The sequence below is a fragment of the Hyla sarda genome, chromosome 1, assembly GCF_029499605.1.
Source record: "Hyla sarda isolate aHylSar1 chromosome 1, aHylSar1.hap1, whole genome shotgun sequence".
Classification (NCBI taxonomy): domain Eukaryota; kingdom Metazoa; phylum Chordata; class Amphibia; order Anura; family Hylidae; genus Hyla; species Hyla sarda.
In genome coordinates, this window is record NC_079189.1 from 400,712,485 (window position 1) to 400,738,228 (window position 25,744).

A 25,744-nucleotide genomic window follows, 5' to 3' on the forward strand; every position below is an offset into this window, starting at 1 on the left:
AGCTATAACTCTTGCCCTTAATAATTCAAGAGATGAGTGATCTTTTTAAAAGTTTGACTTGCCGGGCTTGCAATTTTATTCTTATGTGATGCAAACTGGCAATACAATAAGCTCCTAAACACATTTATAACACTGCCTGACAGCTCTAAAGTCATGTATAACACTGCTAGGTGTGTATTCAACTAGTTTTAAAGTGGTTTTAAGGGTCAGTTATGGTATCATGCTGTAAACGATACTGATTGCTTAACACGGAGGTATCAGAAGACGAAGTGGCCTTTTCCAAACATGACAAAAATTATCCCCTTTTGGGAGCATAAATTGGTTTTGAGTCTGGCAAATGAAGAAGACGGCATGGATTTTTCCAGGTATTCCTAAAATTGTCCCATTTTGGCAGTTGAAACAGGATTGGTGTCCGAAAAAAGTGAAGTAGAATTAGCTTTTGTATAACAAGCTAACAAAAATGATCCCTTTTGGGCATCATGGGTTGTGTGAAGGCCTGGTTGAAACTACCAGCAATCAAGGGTGATGGTGGACTGGTGGAGCCTGTAGTAGCCAACATACAGCCGGAGGTTGTAAAAAAAAAAAAGATTTTTTTCAAATTTAAAAAAAAAATTCACATTTTTACAGCATGGATAAAAGTAGCAGCAGCAAGGGTGATAGGCGGACTAAAGGTTTATAGTAACCAGTAAACAGCAGGAGGAGGCAGAACAGTAATATCCAGCATATAGCAGGAGGAGGAATATTATTAGCCATCATACAGCAGGAGGAGGACTAGTAATATCCAGCATACAGGAGGAGATTTTATATTTAACTTTTTCACTTTTATCAAGGTCTGGCTGAAGGTAGCAGCAGCAAGGATGAGGCATTACTAGAGGGATCTGTAGTAGGTAGGGTACAGCAGGAGGAAACAGACTGGTAAGAAATGTAGTATAAAGCAGACAGCAGGAGGTTTCCAAACAGAGAATTTAAAGGAAAAAAAAGAAGAAGAAAGCAAGGGTGATAGCAGACTGGTGGAACTGATATGATCCAGCATACAGCAGGAGGAAGTGGATTGGTAAAATCTGTAGTAGCCAGAAGGTAGTAGGCTATCAGCCCCCAGTGTTTCTACTACCATTAGAAGAAGTAGATAATAATCTGACAACATTACTGCACCTGGATCAAAAAGTAAAGGACCACTGCAAACACCACAGGAAATGCGTAACACAAAATAAACATTGTGCAAAGCAGAACACGCTACATTACCCCATCCATGAAACACTATTATCTATCAGGTATGTTGTATTGCATACTTACAGTTGTATATATGCACTTTCGCTGATGTTTTTTATGTCATTGGGTTATACTGTATGCCAGTGATGGTGAACCTATGGCACGCGTGGCACAGGTGGTACGCTGGGCTCCCTCTGTGGGCACGTGGCCATAGTTCACCAGGCAGGGCAAACGGGGACATCCCTGTGACCTGAAAGATCTTTTCGGGACACAAGGATGTCCTGGTTACCTTTCTGCGCCCCCCCGTTAATTTAAAAAATGCACGGGCTGCCAGGAGGTAGCACACGCAGAGACGTCACTGACATGGAACTATACTGCTTACCTAATGTGGGGGAACTGCAACCTAATGTGGGGGAACTGCAACCAAATGTGGGGGTACTATATTGCCTAACTAATGTGGGGGAACTGCAACCTAATGTGGGAGAACTGCAACCTAATGTGGGGGAACTACAACCTAATGTGGGGAACTACAACCTAATGTGGGGAACTACAACCTAATGTGGGGGATCTATAATGCCAACCTAATGAGGGGGAACTACAACCTAATGTGGGGGATCTATACTGCCTAACAACTGTGGGGGAACATACTGCCTACCTAATGTGGGGGAACTACAACCTAATGTGGGGGAACATACTGCCAACCTAAGTAATTTTTTTTAAAACTTATACCTCCGTATTCTGATTTGATTGCTGTGCTGGCACTTTGAGGGAAAAAAAGTTGACTTGCATTATGGTTTGGGCACTCGGGCCCAAAAAGGTTCGTCATCACTGCTGTATACTGTGAAAGGAATTACTGTGTGTGTACAACCTGCAAACAGCCTAACTCTGATCTCGCGTCCTGAAAGGTAAAGAATGAGAAATAGCTGTGCTGCATAGTTGGGGGCTCTCAGGGGATCAATAACTAAATATTCACCTTGTCATCACTCTGAAGGGTCTGAAATAACTAAAAGCTACAACTAAAAGCTGATCGCGGCCATAGTTCACCAGGCAGGGAAAACCGGGACATCCCTGTGACCTGAAAGATCTTTTCGGGACACAAGGATGTCCCGGTTACCTTTCTGCGGTCCCGCGTTAATTTTAAAAATGCACAGGCCGCCAGGAGGTAGCACACGCAGGGCCGTCACTGACGTCCCGTGCGTGCGCCCATAGGAACGGAGGAGCGGAGCATCAGAGGAGCATCAAGGAGGACGCACGCTGGCAGCATGGTAAGTTACCAACTTACCAGCTACACTTCAGCTTCGGTGCTCCAACCACCGCTCCTCCAGTCCTGGGACCTACTGTCATAACCCCTGACCGGAGGAACGGTGGATGGAGCACTGTGAGGCAGTACACAGAAATACAGCCTCCAGCCATACACTGTATATGGCTGAAGGCTGTATGTCTGTGGGGGAACTATACTGCACCTAATGTGGGGGGACTAAACCTAATGTGGGGGAACTACAACCTAATGTGGGGGAACATACTGACAACCTAATGTGGGGGAACTGCAACCTAATGTGGGGGAACTGCAACCTAATGTGGGGGAACTGCAACCTAATGATGGGGGAACATACTGACAACCTAATGTGGGGGAACTGCAACCTAATGTGGGGGAAATATACTGCTTACCTAATGTGGGGGAACTGCAACCTAATGATGGGGAACTGCAACCAAATGTGGGGGAACTGCAAATTAATGTGGGGGAACTATACTGCACCTAATGTGGGGGGACTAAACCTAATGTGGGGGAACTACAACCTAATGTGGGGGAACATACTGACAACCTAATGTGGGGGAACTGCAACCTAGTGTGGGGGAAATATACTGCTTACCTAATGTGGGGGAACTGCAACCTAATGATGGGGAACTGCAACCAAATGTGGGCGAACTGCAAATTAATGTGGGGGAACTATACTGCCAACCTAATGTGGGGGAACTACAACCTAATGTGGGGGATCTATACTGCCTACCTAATGTGGGGGAACATACTGCCAACCTAAGTAATTTTTTTCTAAACTTAAACCTCAGTATTCTGATTTGATTGCTTTGCTGGTACTTTGAGGGGAAAAAAAGTTGGCGTGCATTACGGTTTGGGCACTCGGGCTCAAAAAGGTTCGCCATCACTGCTGTGTACGGTGAAAGGAATTACTGTGTGTGTACAACCAGCAAACAGCCTAACTCTGATCTCGTGTCCTGAAAGGTAAAGAATGAGAAATAGCTGTGCAGCATGGTTGGGGGCTCTCAGGGGATCAATAACAGCAATGAGAACATAAATATTCACCTTGCCATCACTCTGAAGGGTCTGAAATGACTAAACGCTACAACTTAAAGCTGATCCTGAACCTAACATAAAGCAATATGTACATAAAGATTTTGACTTGTTTTTACATCATTTGTTACAGACAAGCTTGAGGTAGGTAACATTATTATTTAGAGTATTATTCATTTTAAGTTCTCTATTTTTAGTAGTTCATGCAAATAACAAAAACTGAATAGAAGTCTGGCAAAGGAGGATAAAAAAAAATTGGGAATTCAGATAATGACACCCAATCACACTTGTCCTGTTGCACTCCAGAAATAGGAGTAGCAACTTGTGTTCTTTAGTCATTTTAGTGCATAGTAAACCAGTTGCAGCAGTATTTTTCCTTCAAAGAGTGTGCTTGTGAACTACAGAGCACAAAAGTTTATGTTCAGTAGTTACACCAGGTGAGACCATTGTGTCTCTCAACGCACAATAGTATTCAGCAGTGTCTTCAGGCAAAATGTAAGCCTTCTTGAGATATGTTGACCTTTCCTTGGAAATTACTGACATTAGAAATGTTCCAGCATTGGTTTTGCCCTCATAATGACTGGAAAGAAATTCAAGCCTTCCATCCATTACTTTTTTGTACCAGAACATGGTGTTATGACCACTAGCATTCTGGTGGCAGGAGATAGTGACTTCTTGTCCTTCCGTAGCCCTTATCTGATGATCCTGAAACACTTGACATTGGATTGTAGCAAAAACTATAGACAAGAGAATACAATGAATCCATATCAGTGGCAGTATGAAGACTAGCATAGACCTAGCAAATATCTTTAATAATTTCATGACTAAATGCCATTCTTCTTTAAACTTTATTAAAACATGTTGCAGAAGATAAAAGCCTAAGATTGTAATTACTTTACTAGACAAAAATTACATACCTATGAATAAGTAAAATGATCTGAGATAGTTCATTGCAGATTGAGTTCTCTTGCACAGTTTGTATATCGTGACTGACCCAATTAAGAAAAGTTCACTGTTCAATGTTTCCTGTGTGACAGCAACTCATGCATTTTTTGTCACATCCTGTCAGGCTGACGTTATACTATGGATAGATAGAAGTATGGATACATAGATGAACCTCTTTTAGAAAATAAACATAAATTGCAATATAAGAGGTCTTCTATTTATGTAGTCTTTTCCCAAAAAAAAAAAAATAATAATGTACGGTGGCCTGAATCTCACACATGAAACCTAGTATAGATAAGGGATGCTCTTCTCAAAGAGAAGAACCAAGATCCTAATAATGTGAAGCTGTTCTTTATACCAATATTATGGCAACTAACTATGCAAATATTGCAACAGCTTTCTTTAAACTTTTTTTTAAATGCTGCATAGGATGTCATTAAAAATAATGTACAGTAACTCCCGAAGTGAAGTTCAATAGTAAAGGAGAAAGTTAAGTGTAACAGTCTTACCGTGATCAGCTGAGAAGTGGATCCGCTGACCTGTGTGGACAATGGCTGAACCGCACCAGGGAGCGGAGTCTAAGGTGCTGCTGGTTTTCACCAGAGCCCGGCACAAAGTGAAATGGTCTTGCTGCGGCAGGCGGCACCCAGGTTGCTACCCCTGGAACGATCCATCCACACAGGTTGCCCAGATGTAATTTGGCACAGTGAATGAGCATAGTCAGACGTAGCATGGGTCAGCAGGCAGGTGACAAGGAAGCATAGTTGGGTCACAGGCACAAGGTCAGGAGGCAGGCGGCAAAGGAGCAAAGTCAGGTCACAAGCTGGAGGTCAGGAACACTAAATGGCACACTCACAGTAACGCTTTCTCTAGGGCTCTAAGCACAAAGATCCGGCACCATAATAGGGAAGTGCCGGACTAATATAGAGTCCGCCCAGCAGACAATCAATTATGGGCATACTGGCCCTTTAAACCAGCAATACTGGCATGCAGAGCAGGGTAGCTGACAGGAGCAGCATGAGGTGAGGGGCATAGCGAGTCCCAGAGCCGCCGGTAACACTAGATGGGGAGCGCTCACAGACAGACAGAACAGCCAGAGCGTTGCCCCTAGCAACACCAGGGACATGCGTGCGGGTGCCAGGATAGGTAGGAGAGGGGGGGGATCACGGCCAGGAGGGATGGCCAAAGCACTGCCCCTAACAGTACCTCCCCCCCCCCCCCCCCTTGGGTCTCCCTCTCTTTTTGGGTCTAAGAAAATCTCGAACCAGGCTGCAATCCTCCGGTTCCAAAGACCTTTCTTCAGGGCCAGAGCCCTTCCAGGTAACAAGAAAATAACGCTTTCCTCTCACAATTTTCATGGCGAGAGTCTCCTTAACCTCAAAAATGTCTGAAGAACCAGAGACAGGAGTTGGGGCAACAACTTTTTGAGAAAAGCGATTAATGACCAGGGGCTTGAGCAGAGAGACATGGAAAGAATTTCGAATGCGAAGGGTGGAGGGCAGATATAATTTGTAACAGGTAACAAGGACCCAAGTTGTAACTGGGAATTTTAAAGCATGTGTACTTAGAGGAGAGCCAGACATTGTCAACAGGAGAAAAAGATGGAGGAGGTCTTCTTCTCTTGTCCACTCGAGACTTTATTTGGAAGAAAAAAGATAGAAATGAGTGTCAAGTCTCCTGCCAGATGGGCACAAAATCTCTGATTAGGGTATCTACAGCCGGCCCTTCAGAGGAAACTGGAAGAGGAAGAGGTGGACGAGGATGAAGACCATAGAAGACAAAAAAGGGAGAAGTATTTGTGGACTTAGAGTCTCTATGATTGTAAAATAAATTCCGCCCAAGGCAGACGATCAACCCAATTGTCCTACTGGGCAGAAACAAAATGTCGCAGGTAGCCTTCCAGGACCTGATTAACTCTCTCCACTTGCCCATTGGATTGAGGGTGGTAGGCGGAAGAACAAATGGCACGCCAGAATTTGGAGACAAATTGCACCCCACAATCCGAGACAATGTGGGAAGGAAGACCATGTAGATGAAATTTTTTTGGGGAGAAAGTGTTTGGCCAACTAAGGAGCTGAAGAAAGACTGGGCAAAGTTATAAAATGTGCCATTTTGGAAAACTGATCAACGACCACCCAGATGACGGTATTGTTACCGGAAGGAGGAAGATTGGTGATGAAATCCATTGCTATATGAGTCCAAGGGGTATAAGTATCTGTAAGAGTCCTGCAGGTCTAAACCGAGGAGTCTTGTCACGAGCACAGGTGGTACAAGAACTGACAAAATCTGTGATATCTTGTTTCCGATGAGGCCACCAATAGTGTCAAGAGATTAACTGAAAAGATTTCTTAATCCCAGAGTGACCAGCCAACAACGAGGAGTGTCCCCAACTGAGGACACGACATCTGAGACAAGGAGGTACGAACGTCTTCCCAGGTGGGACTTGAAGAAGAGAAGCTGGGGCCGCAGTAATAAGGTACTCAGGAGGAATGATATGATGAGGAGTGACATCCTGACCAACAACATCAGAGGATTGAGAAAGAGCATTGGCCCTAACATTCTTCTCAGCAGGACGAAAATGAATGATGAAGTTGAATCGGGAGAAGAAGAGCAACTATCTAGCTTGATGAGGATTAAGGCGCTGTGCAGTTTGTAAATATAGGTTTTTGTGATCAGTATAAATGCTGATAGGATAGGTAGAGCCCTCTAAAAGATGTTGCCATTCTTTTAAGGCAAGTTTAATGGCGAGGAGTTCCCTGTCACCAATTGATTAGTTTCTCTCTGCAGGAGAAAAGATCTTGGAAAAGTAACCAAAAGTAATGTTCTTTCCTTTAGAGGACTTTTGGGTAAGAACTGAGCCAGCTCCGACAGATGATGCGTCTACCTTCAAACAGAACGGTTTTCCAGGATCCAGTCTTGAGAGAAGAGGTGCAGCAGCAAAGGCAGACTTTAACTGAGAAAAAGCCTCTTCAGCCTCGGGAGACCATTTTTTCTGTAATTGTTCTTTTTGGTAAGGGCTACAATTGGGGCAACTAGGGAAGAAAAATGAGGAACAAATTGACGGTAGTAGTTGGCAAACCTTAAAAAACGTTGAATAGCCCAAGACCAGAAGGACGTGGCCAGTCCAAAACAGCAGAAAGCTTAGAAGGATCCATCTGAAGACCTTGATGGGAGACTATGTAACCCAAAAAGGAAAGCTCGTTCTCTCAAAGAGACATTTCTCCAGCTTGGCAAATAGACGATTCTCCCATAGACGAGGACTTGGCGGAAAGGTCCACGATGAAGTTTTAGATTGGAAGAGAAGACCAGGATATCGTTCAGATAGACCACCATGCAGGAATACAATAAGTTACGGAAGATGTCATTAACAAATTCTTGGAAGACTGCTGGGGCATTACAGAAGCCGAATGGCATCACTAGGTACTCAAAATGGCCGTCACAGGTGTTAAAAGCTGGTTTACATTCATCACCTTCATGAATGCGAATTAAATTGTATGCTCCTCGTAGATCTAATTTGGTGAAGATTCTGGCTCCACATAGATGGTAAAAGAGTTCCGAGATCAAGGGCAAAGGATAGCGATTTTTTATTGTAATTTTATTAAGTCCCCGATAGTCAAGGCAAGGATGAAGAGAACCATCCTTTCTTCCAACAAAGAAGATTCCTGCTCCAACAAAAGAGGTGGATTTCTGGATAAAACCCTTTTGTAAGTTTTCTTGAATATATTTTTCCATAGCTTGTGTCTGGAACAGACAGCGGGTAAATTCTTCCCTGAGGAGGTGTAGTACCAGGTTGAAGATCAATGGGACAATCGTAAGAGCGATGTGGAAGAAGAGTCTCTGCTTGTTTATAGCAGAATACATCAGCATAAGTCACCATAGTGGAAAGGTATGCTTGAATTAATGAGTGGTGAAGTAATAGTCTTAGGTAGAAAGGGTTCCAGACAGTGACCTTGACAATTAGTTCCCCAATGAGAAACTTCTCCAGAATTCCAATCATATTGAGGAGAATGACACTGAAGCCAAGGAAGTCCTAGAAGAATTCTGAAGTACAATGTGGAAGCACAAAGAACTGTATCTTTTCCTTATGCAACACTCCCACTTGCATAGTAAGAGGTTCAGTTTGGTAAAGGACCATACCTCTCAGGTTCTCTCCGTTACCTGAAGAGATATACTGAGGCTTGTCTAGCCGAGATACCAGCAACCGATGCTTTTGGGCCAGGGTAGCAACAATAAAGTATCCCGTGGAACCAGAGTCCAGGAAGGCAGAAGCGAAGAATGACGACTTTGTAGGAGTATGAACTTTAACAGGCATGGTCAAATGTGGAGAGGTACTATTCACACCCAGAGATGCCTCTCCTACGTGCCCTAGGTGCGAGCGTTTCCCGGACGCTAAGGATGAAGAGTACACTCTTTAAAAGTGTTCAGGACATTGCATCGTTGGGTTCTTTCTTGTGAAGAAAGTCTAATGCGGTTCACCTGCATGGGCTCTTCTGCTGGTGGAATAGGAGAAAGTTGTAGAGGACGTTGAAAGATGGGAGCCAAATGGGGAAAACGCAGTGACCGGTGTGGTTCTCTCTCTCATCCTAGCTCCTCTTGTCTCTCCGAGAACCGCAATACGAGTGGCAAGATTAATTAGATCAGTCAGGGAGGTTGGAAGATCTCGAGTCGCCAAGGTGTCCTTAATCCTACTAGAGAGACCCTTTTTAAAAGTATCGCACAAAGCCTCATTGTTCCAGGCCAGTTCGGAGGCCAAGATGTGAAATTGTACTGTCTTTTCTCCCACCGAGGAATTTCCTTGAGAGAGATTCAGTAAAGCAGTTTCCACAGAGAATGCCCGGGCCAGTTCCTCAAAAACATTACGTAATTTAGCAAGGAAAGTCCAGAGGTTAGAGGACAATGGGTCATTGTGATCCCACAGCAGGGTGGCCCAGGCCAATTCTTTTTGAGAAAGAAGGCTGAAGACAAATGCCACTTTGGCATGTTCAGTGGTCCGCTTGGAGTTCTAGGTGCATGGAACACTGAGTTATGAAGCCCCTGCACAACTTCGGATCACCATCATATTTAATAGGCAGAGACAGACAAATTTTGGAGCCAACTGAAGCAACAGGAGCAGGTGCTGCGGTGGGTTCTGCCAGTGGTGGTTGCGGCTGTTGAGAAGCTTGGAGTTGCTGCACCAGCGCAGAAAACTGAAACATCTGCTGTGCTTGCTGTTCCAACTGTGCAGACTGTCGAGCCACAATTGTAGAGAGGTTGGCAACACTTGGTAGAAGAACCCGTGCTGGATCCATGGCCGGATCTTACTGTAACGGTCTTACCATGATCAGCTGAGAAGTGGATCCGCTGACCTGTGTGGACAATGGCTGAACCGCACCAGGGAGTGGAGTCTAAGGTGCCGCTGGTTTTCACCAGAGCCCGCCGCAAAGCGGGACAGTCTTGCTGCGGCAGGCGGCACCCAGGTTGCTACCCCTGGCACGATCCATCCACACAGGTTGTCCAGATGTAACTTGGCACAGAGAATGAGCGTAGTCTGACGTAGCATGGGTCAGCAGGCAGGCAGCAAGGAAGCGTAGTCGGGTCACAGGCACAAGGTCAGGAGGCAGGTGGCAAAGGAGTGAAGTTGGGTCACAGGCACAAGGTCAGGAGGCAGGCGGCAAAGGAGCAAAGTCAGGTCACAAGCTGGAGGTCAGGAACACTAAATGGCATGCTCACAGTAACGCTCTCTCTAGGGCACTAAGCACAAAGATCCGGCAAAATAGGGAGGTGCCGGACTAATATAGAGTCCGCCCAGCAGACAATCAATTATGGGTGTACTGGCCCTTTAAATCCAGCAATGCCAGCATGCGCGTGCCCTAAGGGACAGGGACGCGTTCCCCAGTGAAGCAGAGCATCTGCCTGACTACATCTCCCGCTGAAGCGTATGGGGTGGATTGTGGCTGGCAATAAGTACGCTTGGATAAATCCCCCTTTCACCCTTCTCCTCCATTATATATCTCCCATCAACAAAGGAAGAAGCTTTTGACTTCATATCCCATCCTCATGTATTGTTGTCATATCCTGTCCCAATATCCTGGCCTCATATCTCAACCTCATATGTCGACCTCATATCCAGTCCTCCTAGCTTGATCTCATATCCCGTCCTCATACCCTTACCTCCTATCCTGTCCTCCTATCTCAACCTCATATCCTGTCCTCCTATCCCGACCTCCTATCTTGACCTCATATCCTGTCCTCATATCCCGTCCTCATATCCCGACCTCCTATCCTGTCCTCCCATCTCGACCTCATATACTGTCCTCATATCCCATCCTTATATCTAGACCTCCTATCCTGACCTCCTATCCCAACCTCCTATCCCAACCTTCTATCATATCCTCATATTCTGTTCTCATATACCTTCCTCATAGCCGACCTCATATCCCGTCCCCATATCCCGACCCCATATTTTGCCCCATCTTTGTGAAATGGGGTGTGGCTTGCAAGCCATACCGACACATTCATCAGGAGATGCAGAGTGGAGCTTGTGGAGTAAGGTACTGGAAGTCCCATATACTTGCATGGGACTTAAAACAAAAACCCATATTTTAAATAAGGGTGTAATTAAGGGTTAAATTAACTATCCTAAATTTTTAGTGGACATATAAGTAACATGTGACCAAGTATTATCGAAATATCTCCAGTTATGCAGTAACATATATTTCCCATAGACTTGTATGGGACTTTAAACCAAAACCCCGACCCTGGCAAATGGGGGTGAGTAAGGGTTAAATCACCTATTCTATGTTTGTTGTTGACATATAAGTAACATGTGTGCCAAGTTTCATGTTAATATCTTTAGCCGTTTGGATGTGATGCTAGAACATAAATACATACACACATTGGGGTTTATTTACTAACGTGATCCCGACTCTTTTTGCCGGGTTTTGCAGCCAAATTGTGTCGCACATTCCATGCAACACAATTTGTGAACCAAAAAAACAAAACCCTCCATTTTCCAAGAAAAACCCGAAAAGGGGCGTGACCACAGGAGAAAGTGGGCATGGTCCCGACAAAAGAGGTGTGGCCCCAACAGTTTTGGAAAATCCCAGCACATTTACTAAGGTTTTCACAGAAAATGTGGTGGATTTGAGCTGAAGAAAACCCAACAGATCAGAACAGTTGTAAAAAAAAAAGCAAAATGTAGGGAAAAGTGCGAAATGTAGGGAAACCTTAGTAAATACCTTGGGAAAATACCTGTCGGAAATCAAAACCCACAAAGAAAACTACACAACACTCTTAGTAAATAAATCTCATTGAGTTTTATATATTTACATAAAGAAATGACACTCTGCTTCAGAGGTTGGCATTCTTTTTTGACATGATGCCTTCTTTAGAGGTTGGCATTCTTTTTTGACATGATGCCAATGGATACCTCTAACATACTGCAGAAACATAAATGGGATCCCCCAAATCAAAATTAATAAATCTATTTTCCCATAATTTTTTCGTTTCTTTTTTAACGCCCAGTGATGGATATATTTGTCATGATCAGGTGCCTATTCCTGCAACATGACGAAGATATATATATACAGTGGGGCAAAAAAGTATTTAGTCAGCCACCAATTGTGCAAGTTCTCCCACTTAAAAAGATGATAGACCTGTAATTTTCATCATAGGTATACCTCAACTAGGAGAGACATAATGAGAAAAAAAAATCCATAAAATCACATTGTCTGTTTTATACAGAATTTATTTGCAAATTATGGTGGAAAATAAGTATTTGTTCAATAACAAAAGTTAATCTCAATACTTTGTTGTATACCCTTTGTTGGCAATGACAGAGGTCAAACGTTTTCTGTAAGTTCTCACAAGGTTTTCACACACTGTTGCTGGTATTTTGGCCCATTCCTCCATGCAGATCTCCTCTAGAGATGTGATGTTTTAGGGCTGTCGCTGGGCAACAGGGTTTCAACTACCTCCAAAGGTTTTCTATGGGGTTGAGATCTGGAGACTGGATAGGCCACTCCAGGACCTTGAAATGCTTCTTACAAAGCCACTCCTTCATTGCCCGGGCAATGTGTTTGGGATCACTGTCATGCAGAAAGACCCAGCCACGTTTCATCTTCAATGCCCTGGCTGATCTCAAAATCCCATGATACATGGCCCCATTCATTTTTTCCTTTACAAGGATCAGTCATCCTGGTCCCTTTGCTGATCTCACTCAAAATCCCATGATACATGGCCCCATTCATTTTTTCCTTTACAAGGATCAGTCATCCTGGTCCCTTTGCAGAAAACAGCCCCAAAGCATGATGTTTCCACCCCCATGCTTCAAAGTATGTGTTCTTTGGATGCAACTCAGCATTCTTTCTCCTCCAAATGACGAGTTGAGTTTTTACCAAAAAGTTCTACTTTGGTTTCATCTGACCATATAACATTCTCCCAATCCTCTTCTGGATCATCCAAATGCTCTCTAGAAAACTTCAGATGGGCCCGGACATGTACTGGCTTAAGCAGGGGGACACGTCTGGCACTGCATGATTTGAGTCCCTGGCAGCATAATGTGTTACTGATGGTAGTCTTTGTTACCTTGGTCCCAGCTCTCTGAAGGTCATTCATTAGGTCCCCCCATGTGGTTCTGGGATTTTTGGTCACCGTGATAATTTTGACACCACAGGGTGAGATCTTTTGCGTGGAGCCCCAGATCGAGGGAGATTATCAGTGGTCTTGTATGTCTTCCATTTTCTAATAATTGCTCCCACAGTTGATTTCTTCACACCAAGATGCTTGCCTATTGCAGATTTAGTCTTCCCAGCCTGGTGCAGGTCTACAATTTTGTTTCTGGTGTTCTTCGACAGCTCTTTGGTCTTGGCCATAGTGGAGTTTGAAGTGTGACTGTTTGAGATTGTGGACAGGTGTCTTTTATACTGATCACAATTTTAAACAGGTGCCATTAATACAGATAACGAGTGGAGGACAGAGGAGACTCTTAAAGAAAAAGTTAGGCTAGGTTCAGACTACGGAATCTCCAGGCAGAAAATTTCTGCCCGGCGATTCCGAGTGCGGCCAGCGCCGGCTGAATCAGTCGGCGCTAGGACCGCACGGACACTGCAGTCTCCAATAGACTGCAATATGTTCCGCGCGGATTTCCGCCTGAAGAAAGAGCACCGCCTTTCTTCAGTCGGAAATTTCTAAGCGGATTTTCAAAGCGGATTTTCAAAGCGGATTTTCCGCTTCACAAATTCCGAAGTGTGAATTTGTGAACGGAAAATCATTCACTACACTATACATTTTAGAAAGCGGAATTTCTGCCTGCAATTTCAAAGCAAAATTGCAGGCGGAAATTCCGTAGTCTGAACCTAGCCTTATAGGTCTGTGAGAGCCAGAAATCTTGCTTGTTTGTAGGTGACCAAATACTTATTTTCCACCATAATTTGCAAATAAATTCTTTAAAAATCAGACAATGTAATTTTATGGATTTCTTTTCTCATTATGTCTCTCATAGTTGAGGTATACCTATGATGAATATTACAGGCCTCTCTCATCTTTCTAAGTGCAAGAACTTGCACAATTGGTGGCTGACTAAATACTTTTTTGCCCATCTGTACATCAGGAAATGTAACTGCTAGCCGATCAAGGACCGATCAGAGTGGTCCTCTGTCCAGCTAATACGTATAACTTTGTAAGACAAAAACCTTGGGGTCAACATGGGGTCACTTGTAGGGGTGCAGTATCATTCTGCCAGCTCAAATCCTTTGAAGACATGGACCGTGTCTATACTTCATAAAATTATGTGCTTAAAGTCGAATTCTGTGGCCAATCATCAAAATATGGCCTAAGTGGAGGCAGCGTCTAACATGGGACAAACAGGGTAATAAATGTGGGGGTACATTACTTCCATTTCAGAAGCAATGTACAAAAAAATTGCAAATGTTAATTATTTTCACTGACTGTAATAAATCCAACCACACATTAAGGGAGTAAAGTACTCACTACTGCCATAGGGGAATACTTCAGGGGGGTTATTTTCCAAAATGGGTGTCACATCTGTGTATGCGGTATGGTTCTGGCAGCTAGAATCCTTTGCAGGCATGGAGTGGGACCTATCATTTGTATAAAATTACCCTGAAAGCCAAATGTTGCTCATCTCCTTCAGGGTCCCAGCATGTTACCTTGCAATCGAAAGTGGCCTACCGTGGGTACTGCCTAACATGGGACAAGCAGCGTAACAAAATATGGGGTGCATTTTCTTAATTTTAGAAGCTATTTTTTTTATGTGTCCCACTAATTATGCATATGTGGGAAAAAAAGCTTTTTTTGTACACTGACTTATGCTAATACCATCAACACAAGTGGCCTAAGTGGGGGTATTGACAATGATGGGATAAATAACGTAATTTATGGGGGAGGGGAGCATTTCCTTCATTTCAGAAGTGATGTACAAAAAAATATGTACAGTACAACAAATGATGCCTTTTTGAAAGAAAAAGAAAATTTCTAGACTTTAAAATAATTTCATACACACAAAAAGGACTAAAAGTGCTCACTTTTAGCTTAAATTATAACTTTAGGGGATATAGTTGCCAGAATGGGGTCACTTGTGGAAGTGCGGTATAGTTCTGGCAGCTAGAATCCTTTGCAGGCATGTGCAGTCCATAATTAATTCAGCCTAAAATGATGCCCTGATAGCCAAATGGCGCTCCTTTCTTTCTGGATTTTACCGTGCGTCCAGACTACCAAATATGGCCAAAGCGGGGGTAAGTGCTGAACAGGGGGCAAACAGTGTAATATAATATGGGGTGCATTTCCTCCATTTCAGAAGCAATGTACAAAAAAATATGTCCCACAAATGATGCATTTCTGACTATGTCAGAACTGTTTTGATCTGCAAAACATTACCAGAGTTTTTCTCTAATAAAGTCATACATCCCATGTTTAAATAAACAGGCTGGGTCTTTAAGGGGCGTACCGGCCATATTAGCTGCGTCCTTAAGGGGTTAAGCACCATCAGGTTCCCAGTTGTATTATTAGATGCCTTCCAATTCCTATAATTGTATTCCCTGTGCACTCCAACTCCACAGGGAATAGCAAGTCCCAATGAAGACAATTACACAAAGATAAACAGTATTGGTAAGATTTTGCCAAACATTGGTCCTCAAACACAACAATCAAAAAATAGAATGTTGTTTATCTCATATACAGCCGAATGCATGGGGCCCGTCAGAACAAAATTATAGAAAAGTGAAGCAGCAGAGAAAAAAACACCATTTAGGATAGATTTACATATGTCAGTGGTGTCAGGCTCAGTATTTTAACTTAACTGTTCACAACTGATGGCACGACTGATGCTTAAAAAAGTTCCTCAATTGTCATCAGTATAAACCATCAGTTGCCATCAGTTTGAGCAATTACATTTTTTTTTTTTCAAATTTTGTACCACTTGCCCACCAGGATTGACAATGCCTACCTTGAAAATAAAGCTGGGGGAAAGGTAGGCATAGTCAATCCTGGTGGGCTAGTGGTACAATAACTGGAAAAAAAACTGTAATTGCTCAAACCAGAGTGCCTTTAGCATTAGACAGGGTGCCTCCAGCACTAGAACTCCCAGCATGCCCGCTGGGAGCTGCAGGGAGTTGTAGTTTTGCAACAGCAGGAGCACCCTGGTTGTGCAGTATTCATTTAGTTTTTTTCGAAGATTTGTCTATGCATGTTATAATAATTTTCCATGACGGTGTGTTCTCTTCTTTATACATGAGGATAGAAGCTTATTGCTTCTCCCTGTATTTCTACTTCCTGACTACTTATTGTGTTAGCTATAAACGAATTGGATAGGTCCTCTATGCTTGTAAATGATGTGAGTATAATCTGTGCTTATGCTGTGAACCTGTTAGTTCCAAATATGTAAGGCCTGTTGTAGACTGTTATAGAACATATTTTATTGAATCCTTTTATTTGAAAGTACTTGATCTCTACTTTCTTTCTTGGATGGGGCCCGGATGCATTGTGAATGTTACTCAGTTACCATACATGCTTATGGTGCATTGGCACAGTTTCTGTATATTCATTGGTGATAAAAGAACCTCTGTGGGACTCAGTGCACAGAAATACACAGCAGTGTCTTCCATGAGAAGATCAGTCACCGTGAGTGGAGCTGTGGAGTTTGTTTTATAATGTTTTATAAAGATCCTACTGCGGAATGTTTCCTCTACAAAGTGAAGGCCTGCATAGTCAGCCCTAGCTATATACTCCAGGTACTGGCCAGGTCTCTGTCTATACCAGAATATGTATGGGTTTGATGAGGTTTCATATGTACAGTGAAGAGTGACAAAGTGTCCTTCATGTTCTGTTAGTAAGGAGGGTATCTGCGTCACTGTATTGTTCTTCTGGCATTGTATTATATCAACTGTAAGACAAAAAGTAAATAAATACAAGTGATAAAGAATATATATTATTAAATAACAAGTCCCATTATTCACTGAATACTTTTCATAATGCATTTCATATGAACTAGGTTAGGTTTATATTTACCTGATATTATTATCCAAAGCCAGTGGTAAATGAATAACTTCATGTTCCTGGTGTTCTGAGCAGCGTTCTATTTAAAACAGGATGTTATACAGAGGAATAGGTGTGGCATTTGTGTTTCTGAAGGCAGTCATGTCACCTAATTTAGACAACATTTTGTTCTGGTTGGTGCAAATCACACAACCTGTAAATACAGTTTACATACATTATAATATAAGTAACCAGTTAAAATGAATAAATTATCTCCAAATGTTTAGTACAAAAACTACACAAAATTGAATTGTAAAGTTGCTTTTCAAACAAATCAACTTACATATTACATACATATTTTAATATATTGCTTCTTTTGTAATTATAAGACAATTTGCTATTTACTTGCTGTTAAAATTCTCAAACTTTATATGTTTTTAATGTCACTGAAAAAATGACCACTAGGTGGCTCTGTTCTGTTCCCTGCCACATGTACAACAGTTAATTTGGTCTCCTCTCAACCTGGCAGGAGACCAAAATCAGGAAGTGCGCGCAGGGCATGGCGAGGCACAGCTCTTGCAGGCTTCAGGGACATTGAACTGGCTGGAGAATGCCCACTTTCTCTTGCTGGGAGCTCACACAATGTGAGCAAGAGGAAAGGTATGAATTTTTATTTTAAGAGCAGGAGGGGTGTTAGGAGTAGTTAGGGAATATAATCTGAGTTAGTTTAGAAAATATGGTTTGATGACAGGTACTCTTTAACCCCTTTAGGATGCCGGGCGTATCCTTATGCCCCCGTTTTAAAGTCCTTAAGGACTGAGGGCGTATGGGTATGCCCATGGGAATTATGGTCCCCGCCGCTCGCCGGGCGGGGACCGGACCGGGGTGACTGCTGATATGTATCAGCAGGCACCCTGTGCAAACTCCCTGGGGGGGTCCTGAGACCCCCCATGTCGGCGATCGCCACATATTGCCGGTCAATTCAGACTGGCGATTTGCGGCTATTCCGGGTCAACCGGGTCTCTAGTGACCCGGTGACCCAGAAAAAAGGGTAAATGCGGCAACAGGAGCAACAAGATCGGTGGCAGCAGCGGCGGCAGTCCCAGCGGCAGGATACAGCAGGATGTGAGGCCTGTTCACCTCCTGCTGCAACAACTCGCAGCATGCACAGCCAAAGGGCATGCTGGGAGTTGTAGTTTTGAAACACCAGGAGTTCCAACTACAACGCCCAGCATGCCTTTGGTAGTCTGTGCATGCTGGGGGTTGTAGTTATGCAACAGCTGGAGGCACATTTTTTCTATGAAAAAGTGTGCATCCAGATGTTGCATAACTACAACTCCCAAAATGCACAGACTACCAAAGGACATGCTGGGAGTTGTAGTAGTGTGCCTCCAGCTGTTGCAAAACTACAACTCTCAGAATGCCCTTCTACTGTCAATGCATGCTGATTGTTGCAGTTTTGCAACAGCTGGAGACACATTGGTTGTGAAAATGAGTTTGTTATCTAACTCAGTGTTTTGCAACCAGTGTGCCTCCAGCTGTTGCAAAAATACAACTCCCAGCATGCACTGAGAGACTATACAAGCTGGGAGTTCTAGTTTTGCAACAGCTGGAGGCACACTGGTTGCGAAACACTGAGTTAAGTAACAAACTCTCAGTGTTTCGCAACCAAAGTGCCTCCAGCTGTTGCATAACTACAACTCCCAGCATATATGGTCTGTCAGTGAATGCTGGGAGTTGTAATTTTGCAACAGCTGGAGGTTTGACCCCCCTCCCCATGTGAATGTACAGGGTACATTCACACGGGCGGGTTTACAGCAAGTTTAGCTGCAAGTTTGAGATGCGGCAAATTTTCTGCCACAGCTCAAACTCCCATCGTGAAATTGACTGTAAAGCCGATCGTGTGAAAGTACCCTAAAAACACTACACTACACAAAGTAAAAAGTAAAACACTACATATACACAGTCCCCCCCCCCCCCCCCCCCCCACAATAAAAAAAATAAAAATTTCTTGCACGGCACTGTTTCCAAAAGAGAGCCTCCAGCTGTTGAAAAACAACAACTCACAGTATTGCCGGACAGCCACTGACTGTCAGGGCATGCTGGGAGTTTTGCAACAGCCAGGCCTCAAATGCGCATGGCGCTCTCTCACTTCGGAGCCCTGTCGTATTTCAAGGAAACAGTTTAGGGCCACATATGGGGTATCTCCGTACTCGGGAGAAATTGTGTTACAAATTTTGGGGGCTTTTTCTCCTTTTACCCCTTATGATAAGGTAAAGTTGGGGTCTACACCAGTATTTTAGTGCAAACAAATTTATTTTTACACTAACATGCTGGTGTTGCCCCATACTTTTAATTTTCACAAGCAGTAAAAGGACAAAAAGACCCCCAAAATTTGTAATGCAATTTCTCCTGAGTACAGAACTACCCCATATGTGGACGTAAAGTGCTCTGCGGGCGCACAACATGGCTCAGAAATGAAAGCGTGCCATGTACATTTGAGGTCTAAATTGGTGATTTGCACAGGGGTGGCTGATTTTACAGCCGTTCTGACATAAATGCAAAACAATAAATACCCAGATGTGACCTCATTTTGGAAACTTCACACCTCACGGAATGTAACAAGGGGTATAGTGAGCCTTAACACCCCACAAGTGTTTGACAAATTTTCGTTAAAGTTGGATGTGAAAATGAAAAAAAATAATTCACTAAAATGCTGGTGTTACCCTACATTTTTTATTTTCACAAGGGAGAATAGGAAAAAAGCCCCCCAAAATTTGTAGCCCCATTTCTTCTGAGCAAGAGCATACCCCATATGTGGATGTAAAGTGCTCTGTGGGTGCACTACAATGCTCAGAAGAGAAGGAGCGCCATTGGGCTTTTGGAGAGAGAATGTGTCCGAAATTGAAGGCCATATGTGTTTACAAAGCCCCTGTAGTGCCAGAACAGTGGACCCCCCCACACATGTGACCCCATTTTGGAAACGAAACCCCTCACGTATAGTAATAAGGGGTACAGTGAGCATTTACACCCCACAGGTGTCTGACAGATTTTTTCATTTGCACAGCCCACTGTTCCAAAGATCTGCCAGTGGGGTGTAAATACTCACTCCCCCGCTTCTTAAATTCAGTGAGGGGTTTAGTTTCCAAAGTGGGGTCACATGTGGGGGGGGTCCACTGTTCTGGCACAACGGGGGGGATTTGTAAACGCACATGCCCTCCCACTTCTATTCCGACCAAATTCTCTCACCAAAAGCTCAATGGTGCTCCTTCTCTTCTGAGCATTGTAGTTCGCCTGCACAGCACTTTACATCCACATATGGGGTATTTCCATACTAAAAAGAAATGGGGATACAAAATTTGGGAGCTTTACTCCAATTACCCCTTGTGAAAATGAAAAATTTGGGGTAACACCAGCATTTTAGTGAAAAAAAAATCGAATTTTTAATTTCCACATCCAACTTTAGCAAAAATTTGTCAAGCACCTGTCGGGTGTTAAGGCTCACTGTACCCCTTGTTACGTTCCTTGAGGGGTGTAGCTTCCAAAATAGTATGCCATGTGTTTTTTTTTTGCTGTTCTGGCACCATAGGGGCTTCCTAAATGTGACATGCCCCCCAAAAACCATTTCAGCAAAATTTGCTTTCCAAAAGCCAAATGTGACTCCTCTTCTGAGCATTGTAGTATGCCCGCAGTGCACTTGATGTCCTCACATGGGGTATTTCCATACTCAGAAGAGATGGGGCTACAAATTTTGGGGGGAGTTTCTCCTATAATCCCTTGTAAAAATGTAAAATTTGGGAGAAAACCAGCATTTTAGTGGAAAAAAATCTAATTTACACATCCAATTTTAACGAAAAGTCGTCAAACACCTGTGGAATGGTAAGGCTCAGCGGACCCCTTGTTACATTCCTTGAGGGATGTAGTTTCCAAAATAGTATGCCATGTTGGGTTTGTTGCTGTTCTGGCACCATAGGGGCTTCCTAAATGGGACATGCCCCCCAAAAGCAATTTCAGAAAAACTCACTCTCCAAAATCCCATTGTCGCTTCTTCCCTTCTGAGGCCTCTAGTGCACCCACAGAGCACTTGACATGCACATATGAGGTATTTCCTTACTCAAGAGAAATTGGGTTACAAATTTTGGTGGGCTTTTTCTCCTTTTACCCCTTGTAAAATTTCAAAAACTGGGTCTATAATTTTGAATTTTCTCGTTTACCTTGCTGCTATTCCTGTGAAACACCTAAAGGGTTAACACACTTTCTGAATGTCATTTTGAATACTTTGGGGGTGCAGTTTTTATAATGGGGTCATTTATGGGGTATTTCTAATATGAAGACCCTTCAAATCCACTTCAAAACTGAACTGGTCCCTGAAAAATTCCGAATTTGAAAATTTTTTGAAAAATTTGAAAATTGTTGCCGAACTGTGAAGTCCTCTTATGTCTTCCAAAAGTAAAAACATGTCAACTTTAAGATACAAATATAAAGTAGACATATTGTATATGTGAATCAATATATAATTTATTTGGAATATCCATTTTCCCTACAAGCAGAGTTAGAAAAATGCAAAATTTTCATGAAATTTGGGGATTTTTCACCAAGAAAGGATGAAAGTAATGACGAAAATTTACCACTTTGTTAAAGTAGAATATGTTACGAAAAAATTTCTTGGGATCAGAATAATCAGTAAAAGTATCCCAGAGTTATTAATGCATAAAGTGACAGTGGTCAGAATTGCAAAAAAGGGCTCAGTCCTTAAGGTGAAAAAGGGCTCAGTCCTTAAGGGGATAAACAGTTTTAACATTTAAAATTTTTACTTGATTCTGTGAAGTTTCATCTGGTCCATGTTACATAGTAAAACATGGATGTTTTAGTCTTTACTTGAGCATAGAGCTTTTGCATGTGAATCTAAGGCTATGTTCAAATTGATAATTTTAGATTTTTATTAGTGGTTCCTGTGTTTTTGACAGAAAAATAGCACAGTCTGCATAACTTTACTTTCAATCAAAAAATAAACAAAATACCTGATGAATTTGCAGGGATAACTATGAAAACATCTGGTAAAGATGCCATCATGACTTAATAAAAAAAAAAAAATCTAGATTTCTCTTTTAAATCCTTTGAGCTGTGTTTGGCTACCCTCTGGTGGCGCATATCACTCATTCTAGTCAACATTAAAGGGAATCTATAACTAGAAAACATTCCCCCTTTTGTGCAATAATTCATTAAAAACTTTTTTGTTTTCTTTTTAATATCATTTGTAATTTATTTTATCTTATTTTTCTGTTTATAAACATCTGTTTATGCTCCATTTTACACCACTGTTATACTTCACACGGTCTACATGAATTTTCCACTGCAGAACACAATAAAATTTGCATGTGTTAGGGCCTATGCAAATTCCACTAAAAAATTCCAAAGTAGCAGCCTCCCATTGTTTTCAATAAGATTCTACAGCACTGTGCACACTGCAAAATTTCTGTGGCTAAAATTCCAGATAATGGGCATTGTCATTAATGGGGTGGTGCATGTTGACACAGCCATTGTGCCAATTGTTTAATTTTGCTGCTATCCACTGCATATGGAATCTCCACCTAGAATATTTCATCCCCATGGGGAATTCCTTACATTTGTGTGGCAAAACCTAGCACCCTAATGCGCTCAATACTTTGGAGTGCCTTCTCTTAAATGTTTGCTTCATTTATTTTACACTGCTCAAAAAAAATAAAAAAATAAAAAAGAAACAATAAGATTACACATCCTAGATCCGAATGAACAAACTAATACTTTCGTCTTTACATAGTTGAATGTGCTGACAACAAAATCACACAAAAATTATCAATGGAAATCAAATTTATCAGCCCATGGAGGTCTGAATATGGAGTTACACTCAAAATCTAAGTGGAAAACCACACTACAGGCTGATCCAATTTTAATGTAATGTCCTTAAAACAAGTCAAAATGAGGATCAGTAGTGTGCGTAGCCTCCACGTGCCCGTATGACCTCCCTACAATGCCTGGGCATGCTCCTGATGAGGTGGTGGATGTTCTCCTGAGGGATGTCCTCCCAGACCTGGACTAAAGCATCCACTAACTCCTGGACAGTCTGTGGTGCAACGTGGCATTGGTGGATGGAGCGAGACCTGATGTCCCAGATGTGCTTAATAGGATTCAGGTCTGGGGAATGGGCAGGTCAGTCCATAGCATCAATGCCTTCCTCTTGCAGGAACTGCTCACACACTCCAGCCACATGAGGTCTAGCAATGTCTTGCATTAGGAGGAATCCAGGGCCAACCACACCAGCATATGGTCTCACAAGGGGTCTGAGGATCTCAGCTCGATACCTAATGGCAGTCAGGCTACATCTGGCAAGCACATGGGGGGCTGTGTGGCCCCCCAAAGAAATGCCACCCCACACCATTACTGACCCACTGCAAAACCGGTCATGCTGGAGGATGTTGCAGGTAGCAGAACGTTCTCCACCGCATCTCCAGACTCTGTCACCTCTGTCAGATGTGTAACCTGCTTTCATCTGTGAAGAGCACAGGGCGCCAGTGGTGAATTTGTGAATCTTGGTGTTCTCTGGCAAAAGTCAAATGTCCTGCACGGTGTTGGGCTGTAAGCACAACCCCCGCCTGTGGATGTCGGGCCCTCATACCACGCTCATGGAGTCTGTTTCTGATCGTTTGAGTGGACACATGCACATTTGTGGCCTGCTGGAGGTCATTTTGCAGGGCTCTGGCAATGCTTCTCCTGCTCCTCCTTGCACAAAGGCAGAGGTGGCGGTCCTGCTGCTGGGTTGTTGCCCTCTGATGGCCTCCTAAATGTCTCCTGATGTACTGGCATGTGTCCTGGTAGTGTCTCCGTTCTTTGGACACTACGCTGACAGACACAGCAAACCTTCTTACCACAGCTCGCATTGATGTGCCATCATGGATGAGCTGCACTACCTGAGGCACTTGTGTGGTTTGTAGACTCCGTCTCATGCTACCTCTAGAGTGAAAGCCCCGCCAGCATTCAAAAGTGACCAAAACATCAGCCAGGAAGTATAGGAACTGAGAAGTTGTCTGTGGTCACCACTAGAGATAAGCGAACTTTTGAAAAATTTTCCCAAATTTTTCGAAAACATATGCTTCGATTCTAATTAATTCACGGCAAATCTATATTAAAAACGACTATTTCTGGCCTACAGAGAGCCTCAACAGGGGTGTAGAACACTTTGCTGTGTTCTAACACGTATATGGAGTGTGATGGCGTGGTGAAATAATACTGCTATTCAGAATGACATGCAGATTACAGGCATCGCTTTTAGAATCACTGCCGCAGAGCGGCACAATGACAGAGCCTGGAGGTGGCATCAGTATGAGGAGACCATATAGTGGCTGAATGACACAGCGTGGAGGTGTTGGCATCATGAGGAGACCATATAGTGGCTGAATGACACAGCGTGGAGGTGTTGGCAGCATGAGGAGACCATATAGTAGAGGAATGACACAGCGTGGAGGTGTTGGCAGCATGAGGAGACCATATAGTGGCTGAATGACACAGCCTGGAGGTGTTGGCAGCATGAGGAGACCATATAATGGCTGAATGACACAGCGTGGAGGTGTTGGCAACATGAGGACACCATATAGTGGCTGAATGACACAAAGTGGAGGTGTTGCAGCATGAGGAGACCATATAGTGGCTGAATGACACCGCGTGGAGGTGTTGGCAGCATGAGGACATCATATAGTGGCTGAATGACACAGTGTGGAGGTGTTACAGCATGAGGAGACCATATAGTGGCTGAATGACACAGCTTTGATGAGGCTGAAGCATGAGGAGACCCTATAGTGGCTGAATGACACAGCGTGGAGGTTTTGGCAGCATGAGGAGACCATAAAGTGGCTGAATGACACAGCCTGGAGATGTTGGCAGCATGAGGAGACCATATAGTGGCTGAATGACACAGCGTGGAGGTGTTGGCAGCATGAGGAGACCATATAGTAGCTGAATGACAAAGCATGGAGGTGTTGGCAGCATGAGGAGACCATATAGTGGCTGAATGACACAGCCTGGAGGTGTTGGCAGCATGAGGAGACCATATAGTGGCTGAATGACACAGCGTGAAGGTGTTGGCAACATGAGGACACCATATAGTGGCTGAATGACACAAAGTGGAGGTGTTGCAGCATGAGGAGACCATATAGTGGCTGAATGACACCGCGTGGAGGTGTTGGCAGCATGAGGACACCATATAGTGGCTGAATGACACAGTGTGGAGGTGTTGCAGCATGAGGAGACCACATAGTGGCTGAATGACACAGCTTTGATGAGGCTGAAGCATGAGGAGACCATATAGTGGCTGAATGACACAGCCTGGAGGTGTTGGCAGCATGAGGAGACCATATAGTGGCTGAATGACACCGCGTGGAGGTGTTGGCAGCATGAGGACACCATATCGTGGCTGAATGACACAGTGTGGAGGTGTTGCAGCATAAGGAGACCATAAAGTGGCTGAATGAGACAGCGTGGAGGTGTTGGCAACATGAGGAGATCATAAAGTGGCTGAATGACACAGCTTGGATGGGGCTGAAGAATGAGGAGACCATATACAGTGGGGATCAAAAGTTTGGGTACCCCAGGTAAAATTTGTATTAATGTGCATAAAGAAGCCAAGGAAAGATGGAAAAATCTCCAAAAGGGATCAAAAAGATTAAACATTCTTATAATATGTCAACAAAAGTTAGATTTTATTTCCATCATTTACACTTTCAAAATAAGAGAAAACAAAAAAATGGTGTCTGCAAAAGTTTGGGCATCCTGCAGAAT

The 25,744-nt window shown here is 43.3% G+C and overlaps 1 gene segment (V, D, J or C); it reads right to left on the reverse strand.

The window, feature by feature from the left end:
- Positions 1 to 16,414: 16,414 nt before the first annotated feature.
- LOC130277220 (T cell receptor alpha variable 38-1-like) overlaps positions 16,415 to 25,744 on the reverse strand; it is an 82,211-nt gene continuing 72,881 nt past the window's right edge. Inside the window, 2 exon segments of the V gene segment in view lie at positions 16,415 to 16,841; positions 16,967 to 17,033. Coding sequence covers positions 16,453 to 16,841; positions 16,967 to 17,009 — 432 coding nt within the window.